The following is an 8,403-nucleotide window of genomic DNA, read 5'->3' on the forward strand; positions in this document are numbered from 1 at the left end:
CTCTGTGAGAGTGAGTGTGACCTATATACTAAATTTCACACTTATCAGAAAGGAGTAACCAACTTCAAAAATACTGTTGCAACAAATTAGGCTTACACAGCAAGATAGCACTATGGTTGCATAAGCAGGTAGGTATATATAGAGAAAAAATTGTCTGCATTTGTTAATAAAAAATTGAAGTGTGGTGTGTAGATTGGTCTCAAAAATATGTTTCCCCGTTGCAGTATTTTTCCCCCCAATGTTTCAAATGAGTTGAATATTGAACAATGTAAGCTTGAGTAAATACAGTATAATTTTTCAAATGATAATTTTATTTATTAGGGAACAAAACTGTCCAAACTAACCTAATATGTGCAAATACATTAATAACCCAATCTAAATAAAATCAAGAGCAAATAAGAAGCAAATTCACTGACATTTATCCATTTGGAAAATGTTACAAGACATTTCTGATTATTTGAGGCTCAAGTGAACCATCAAATTGTCCACAAATGGAGAAAGCATGGAACAGTGGTGAACCTTCCTGGCAGTGGCTGGTACACTAATTTACTCCAATAACACATCAACAGCTCACCCAGGGCAGCCACAAAAATGTACAAGACTTTAAAAACAAGATTTCTAGATTGTGAAACTTTAGTCCGTTTTTCTTTGCAACAACTAAATGTGAAGGCATCTGTGAACAGCTATTTTCATGTCTATTTAAGCCAGATTATAAATTGGACGTAGGTCTGGACTTTAATTAGTTCATTCTCACTCACAAATAGACATTCATCTAAACCACTTCAGTAAGGTTCTGGCATGTTCGGGGTTGTGGTCGTGCTAGAGGGTGAATCTACACGTCAGTGTTAGTCTTTTGTAGTCTCTCATGTTTTCTTGCAGGGCTGTCCTGTATTTAGCTCCTTCATACTCTGGGGAAGAAACTCTTCCCCAGAGTATGGTACTGCTATCACCATGTGTCACCACAAGGATGTTGTGATCAGAGTCATATGCAATGTTACAAATAGGATTCTGCACATGTGCCTTAGTCTTAGATTGTCTTCTTTTGGTTTTCTGGTGGCCACTTGTCCATGAATGTCAGATTAGTGGAGTTAATGATAAATAGTTGAATTTTTCACAGATTCCGTGGGATCATTTCTTACTTCTCAAATTGTTATCCACTTCTGCCTCTCAGTTGGTAAGCCATATCTTTTTTAGGTTAGCAGTTGTGACGATATACTCCTTCTATTTTTAGATGATGGAATGAACAAGTACTCTGTCAGATGTTCAAAGCCTGGGTAGTAGTTTTAAAACCTAGATCTGATTTACATCTGTTCACGATACAATGCTTGATCTTTGCTTATGTTCTCTGTCTATTTTTTCTTCTGGCCATCACAGAACACATGTATTTATACTGAGATCAAGTATCACGCTAGAGGGTTTTATTCACTCATTAGTAGACTTCTGGAGGGAGTTTGTGGCACAGGAATTCGTCAAAGGATTCCAAATCAAAAACGGGATGGGGAAATGGGGTTTTATTTCTTGTTATTTATTTATTTATTTATTTTTAAACAAATATTTTCCCTCCACTTCACAGATTCACAGATTTACATAAGGGATCCGTAAAAAAAAGCCCTTACTGCTTTCTCATGGCTATGTTTGTTTGCACGTCACTGATTCACTATTTGCTTGCTTAATTGTTATTAATTGTTAAGCGTAATTAATTGTGGGCAGTTGGTTGATTTATGGTGTAATTGCCCAGCTACTTTTCGGACATTGTCTAAAACTCCCTCAAACCTTTTCACCCAGCAAATCCTAAGTGATTTTTGTATTGTCTTACTGCTGTTGAGCGATTGCAACACTACTGTTATTCTGTTACTTATGCAATGAGGTTAAATTCAGGTCAACGGGATTACGAAGTTAAATTTTCCCAAAGCAGACTGAGCACCCACCTGGGACGCGCAGGGGGTTACCGCTGGAGGGGGGAGCTGGACCACAGATTGAGAACCAGCGCTGCTGTAGACACATAAAGGGGGTGGGGAAGATGCCAGTACGCAACCAGTCAGGGCAGACGGGCACTGGAGCAAAATATTCATCCACACTTAACATGTCAATCAGGATTAATACCCTTACAATCCGCCCCTCTAGGTTCACCAGGACTTTCCACAAGTGAAAATAGCTCAAAGTCTAGGAAGAGGGGGTAATATATAAAGCAGGACAGGACAGGAACACAACACCAAAGACCGCGGCGGTTTCAGTAGCGCACAACAACACACTGCGTCGCTTGGATTTGTCTTTCACGCTTCTGCGTCTCACTCGGTGGCTGACAAGCAAAGATGAGTGATTACTCAGACTTTTCATGAGCCTGATGCCCTTCGAGGATGTCAAAGCGCTCAAAACAAACGCACTTCTGGGTTTCATTATTTAACATCCCGCGTCCGATGTGCTCATGAAAAACTTTCTGAGGCTGTAGATAAAAAAAAAATATAGATATATATGTTTGCAGATATCTCCCGCGGCGCACTGTTAGGAGGACATTAGAGCTAGTCAGCGCATTACTTGTCTGCTGTCTGTGGCCACTTTCCGAGATGGAGCTGAGAAGCGCATTTCGTATGCTTTTCTTCCCGATCCAAATGTTCTATCACATAGTCCGGGCAAGTTTGTTGTCGCTGTTGCCAAGCAGCAAGAAGGACTTAAGTAAGGAGGTGGTATTGATCACTGGTGGAGGTCGAGGGATTGGACGTCACCTGGCCAAGGAGTTCGCCAAGCAAGGAGCCAAAAAGGTAAAGTAATTAGACAACATAATGCATACATTTTGTCATACTGTTGTTGTTTTTTTATTATTATTATTTTTGCAAGGTGGAGTTGGGGAATGGCTTGTGCGCAAAAGTTCTGCATAACTCCGTGAGCTATTCACAGCCATGACAAATCAGTGACCTGTTATACTTTTATTTTTTTCTATTTGTGAAATTTAATCTGCTGGAAAATCGACCAGCATATCCACAGTACAAGTTCAATCTGTTTTGAAAGCCACAATAGAGTTGTTTTCATGCATTGCATTAGGACGTGGGATGTCTTATAGAGTAAATGCAAACTAAGATGAACCTTACAGAGGGAAAAATGCATTATTGAAGCAGTTCCTGCAGATTAGAAAATGGCTTTGTAAGCATTTCTAATTTGTCTCTTGTGAGTTAATACTTAGTACAAGCCTGGAACACGGGGAGACCATGAGAGATGCTTTAGAACAGTCCAATTTCAAAGTACAGTAATTTCCTATCCCTGAAAGTCATATATATATATATATATATATATATATATATATATATATATATATATATATATATATATATATAGAGAGAGAGAGAGAGAGAAAGAGAGAGAGAGTCAACTTTGTCAGGGTCATATTTATTATAAATTTATGTTTTTCAGTAGTAATGAAGCCCATTTTTGCCATCTCAACCAAAAACTCCTGTCCTCTGTCAGTCTTAACCAAGAGCTTCTGCTTGGATCTGAAATGCTTTGCTGACTGCTTTATGCTAAGGATAACAATCCACCAGTGGTTTGTCTACTAATCTTGAAGATGAACATTGCACAGCCAAGTGCTTGAAAATTATTGTTGTCTCTTTAATAGGGTTGTGTTAATGGAGAAGCTCTTTTTGATCACCTCGTATGGTCGCCTTCATTACACATGGGTTAAAAATGTTGTAATTTCAACCCACATTGAGCAGACCAATTGAAAGTTGATGACTGTAATCATCTGTATATGTGTGACACAGGCATTGCAGCTCAAATGATCTTTTGAAACACAATTTTGCCAGCTTGAAAACATTGCTGAAAGTTCGCTGAAACATTAACTGTTTTCCTGCTTCTTTTGATGCCACATCCTAGGGGAATGAGCAAGAAGAAACCAGTTGATTTAAAAAGCATTACTTTGCAGCTGCACAACAAAGGATGTCACTATGCTTTTCAGCACCTCATTGTTGACTGTTATCAAGGTGTGAGGGCTTTGAAAGCAACACCTTTGGTAATGTCTGTAACAATTGCTCTGTGGATAAAGAGATGCTAGAAGGAAATAGGTGGGCAATTATGGATATGGCTGACCTATGTGAACTTTACACTCACCCCAGTTTCAGCCCCATTGTGACTGGAAGTCAAAATTCCCTGATTTGCTTTTGCTCAGATCTTTGTTTGATGTAGGCTAAGATGACTATAACTGTAAGAATTTACCAAGATGAAGAGGGGTAGATTCAACTGTGAACAAGTTGACATATGTCGCATGTTTTGCAAAGGGAAACTCGTGTTTGCAAAGAAAGTATGTAGTGAAAGTTTCAAGAAAGTCAAAGCACAGACAAATTTAAAAAGTACATTTCTTCAAATATCCTTTTTGAAACCAACGTTAGAAAGAAAAGTAGTTGTCAACAACACAAGTAAACCTTCACGTGGAAGGTGAACCAAAGGAATACACAGACAACAGGTCTGTGTGGTTGTGCTTGTGTTGTGCTTGAGGCGGGAAGCACACCACTCCCAGCTGGGTATTGCCCTGCAACTGACCTTGCTGTCTCTGCAGTAATTAGACAGCGGCAGGCGACTGCCTCCTGAACTCCTGCTGCCCCCTCTGTGTGCCGCCTCTCTGCTGGCTCATACAATGGGTGTGAAAAGGAGGGTTCATACCCACCCATACATTGAGACTTGGGAGATAAAGTATCACTGTAATTCAGCTGAAGCAACTCAGTACACAGAGAGTTGTGCCTCAGTCTGTATCGAGTGACGTGCTCTATCCCTGTCAAGAATTTCTTTCAAGCTCTACCACATTAATTTGTTGATTAGAGAGCTTTTACTTGATTCGTGTGTTGACATTATGTCTTGTTAGGCATGCCTTGTTGGAGAAATCAACGCTTTATCACCAAAGAACACTGCCTTTGCAAGAACAATTAAAAACAGTTTTCTATCCGGATAACAATTTGGCCAATGTGTGCTTGCTCTGATTGTCCTGTGTGCTTTGACGGGTGATAAACTGATAAATTAAATAATGTTTTAACAGGAGAACACGGCTTTAAGTGCAGAGTTTTAATGAGAACTGTCAACTTTATTTGTCTTGCTCAAATCCTATTAAGAGCTTTAAATTATTTATCAAGACCTGTCTTCCTTCAGTGATTACTTAAATGGCCTTGCAAATGAAGCAAACAAACAAAACCCCAATCAAACGAGAGCTGTTTTCAGAAGGAGGCAAACGCCTGATTGCCAACAGTTCTGATAAGGAATTGAAGAGCATATTGAAGATCTGTGGTGCCCCAAAACTATATTGCTTAAATATTTGTTTATGATAATCTACCATGTTCACCATTAACCAGAACACTACCAAAAAGAATCATAATGTGAAAAGACTGGATCTGAAGATCTTCCATTGTTTTCTGACAACACTATATTTGGTTCCGTTCCAGTTGAGTTTATTTATTCAGCACTATGCAGTCATATATTTAGAACACCGACGCTATAAAAAAAATCCAGTTTCTGCACAATTGTCAGATATAACTTCTGTAATGACATATTTCAGAGTAATATCTCAAAGTCAATGTAAATTCCTGCATACCAACTGACTAAATGGGTGTTTACAAATAAACATTGGCAAAATAATATGAGATTCCAGGCTGAACATTGGGCCAAGAAGCAGCCTTGCTGTCCACACGCTTCTTGACTTAAATATGCAAGATCACTTTACTGTGGATATTTTTGCCCAGTGCTATCCTCACAGTCATGGGCAACCAGCCAAAGCCTGCACTGACATCCTCAGCTCTTCACACACACATTGTCTTCGGACTCCCTTACCAGCAATGACAAGGCTCATCTGCCCAACAAGCTGTGTAATCTCTTTGAGAATTTGTATTTGAGAGATGAGGATGGCTGACCCCGTGATTTCATTACCTTTCCCTGACCCCAAAGACTGACAGATCTAATTGCCCAATCACTGAGTCCCCCTCCTTCCCATCCCCATCCAGCCCCAAGTTCCCTGCTCAAATGACCAGCGTTCATTTAGTGTACGGGTGGATGAAGAGACAGTTCATTCACAGCAACCTCGAAGCCTTTAATCTTGTACGAAGACTATTTGTTTGAGTAAAAATGGCCTCTTTGTTCTGTCAATGAAAAGAGCAACATGTCTTATTGCCAAAAAGTTGCATAAAAGATGTCATGTTCAGTCAAAGACTGACTATAGCAAATAAAGAATAAGTAAATCCCCTTTCTACCCTCTCACATAATATACAGTACACATAAGAGTGCACTGAATTAGTTTGTGTTGTCCTCAGTTTCTTTGCAGAACCTCTCTTTATTTGTCTCTAACCTTTAAAAATCTTGCTGCTTATCAGGTGATCCTTTGGGGCAGAACAGAGAAGTGTTTAAAAGAGACAGTTGAAGAAATCTCCCTCTCTGGATCAGAATGCTGTTACTTTGTATGTGATGTGGCCAATCGGGACGAAGTGTACAAACAAGCCAAGGTGGTGAGAGAAAAGGTAAACTGTCCTAGGTGTTGTGAAGCTACAAGCAGAGGCAATTCCATCTACCTTTAAAACATCTTCTTGCTTTCCAGCATTTCATTTCCATTTTAATGTCCGCGGTATCTTGTGCTTTTTTTTTTATCCAAGGTTGGAGATGTTACGATATTAGTGAACAATGCAGCTGTAGTGCATGGTAAAAGTCTGATGGACAGCGATGACGATGCTCTTCTAAAAACTCAACATATCAACACCTTGGGACAGTTCTGGGTAAGCATTTCACAAGTCAAAGCAGAGACTGTTTGCCTGCAGAATTAGGGGAATTCCTTCTGGTGGATTATCCTTACTTTTATGTTTTGATTATAGTATGAAAGTGTATGCAGAAGGCTCCCCAGACATGTCAGTCATGACTGCTATTATGGCAGGTTAAGTGAAGAATTTCCAAATTGCCTCTCAGTCTCTGACACATCGGAGGGGTTTTGAAACTCTCGACATTTTTTTCTGTATTAAGATCAAAGGACCTTGTCATAAGGAGACATAAATGGAATTGTCAGCTAAATGTAATGGGAAATATAATATGTAATGACACTGCAGACAGTTTCTCATGTTGGTTCTGTTCTTCATTCCCCTTCCTGCATTTGTCTTCTTTCTTTCTTTCTCTCTTTTCATGTTAATGCTTTAGACAACAAAAGCTTTCCTGCCTCGAATGCTGGAACTACAACACGGCCATGTAGTGTGCATTAACTCCATCCTGTCCCAGTCCCCAATCCCTGGGGCCATAGACTATTGCACCTCTAAAGCCTCATCACTGGCCTTCATGGAGAGCTTGACACTTGGCCTATTGGACTGTCCTGGTGTCGGCTGCACCACTGTGCTTCCTTTCCACACCAATACAGAGATGTTTCGGGGTATGAGAGTCAGGTTGGTAGACACTCGAAGCTCTGAATCTATATAACTAGATAAAAGTAATAATTTATTTAATAAGATTGCTCCATTTATCTCCAAATCTTAAATGTATTCTTTTTTAGGTTTCCTCAGCTCTTTCCACCACTTAAACCTGAAGTAGTTGCCCAGAAGACTGTTGATGCTGTCAGAACCGACAAGGTCTTCCTTTACTTGCCCTGGACAATGCACGCCCTTGTTATACTTAAAAGGTAAAACAAATTCTCTTTTCATATTTTCTGTTCCTTTCATTTGATCTGGGCTTTTTAAAAACATTTTCACCTTAAGTCATGCCTTTTATTGAACACTTTGTCCCTCATCTCTCCAAACTCTCCAGCTTCATGCCGCAAGTTGCCCTTGAGGAAATCCATAGGTTCTCTGGGAGTTATACCTGCATGAATACATTCAAAGGAAGGACATAAATCTGGATTGTACACATCTCGAGAGACTTTTGTGTTGAAATAAAGGGAATATGGACCTTAAAGCAATCAAAGGTGGAGGATTTCTTTTGAAATCGAAGATGAACACTTAAGGAGCATAAAAAGTTGCTGCTTCTGCACGTAGAAGTTAGCGGTGAACTACATGAAGCACCTCCCTGTGTGTACATGTATAAAGCAGAATCCATGCATCTGTACAAGCTGTTATTCTGGGAAGGTTTTTGTGACACATTTACTATTTTTACAATTTTTAAATCCTTTTTAATGGGTCTTAAGGAAAACAAAGTAATAAAACTGAGTTTTAGAAATAAGATGTCTTTTATGTTTAAAATGAAAACACCAAGTATCCACACAGTATTATATGACTGGGATGTGACTCTCAAAGTGTGATACCAGTTGAATTTATTCTGAGCACAAGGCAGTGTCAAAGATGTCGAAAACATAACACATTCTCTTGGGAGGCGCATGAGGCGTTTGTTTGGTCTCAGCTTTCAGAAAACACTGTAGGTATGCAAGGTAATGTAATTCTCAATGAAAAATAATGAACCCAAATCAGATCA

General features: G+C 39.4%; 1 protein-coding gene across 1 annotated transcript; it reads left to right on the plus strand.

The window, feature by feature from the left end:
* The first annotated feature begins 1,947 nt into the window (after window positions 1–1,947).
* Window positions 1,948–8,154, plus strand: dhrs3b (dehydrogenase/reductase (SDR family) member 3b). The gene is made up of 6 exons (XM_015006820.2): window positions 1,948–2,759; window positions 6,339–6,482; window positions 6,615–6,734; window positions 7,147–7,385; window positions 7,493–7,618; window positions 7,744–8,154. The coding sequence occupies exons 1-6, from the start codon at window positions 2,565–2,567 to the stop codon at window positions 7,826–7,828; spliced, it is 909 nt and encodes a 302-aa protein (XP_014862306.1). The 5' UTR covers window positions 1,948–2,564; the 3' UTR covers window positions 7,829–8,154.
* Window positions 8,155–8,403: the final 249 nt, after the last annotated feature.

Source organism: Poecilia mexicana, unplaced genomic scaffold, assembly GCF_051168715.1.
Source record: "Poecilia mexicana isolate PSO_F unplaced genomic scaffold, ASM5116871v1 scaffold_5, whole genome shotgun sequence".
NCBI classification, from domain to species: domain Eukaryota; kingdom Metazoa; phylum Chordata; class Actinopteri; order Cyprinodontiformes; family Poeciliidae; genus Poecilia; species Poecilia mexicana.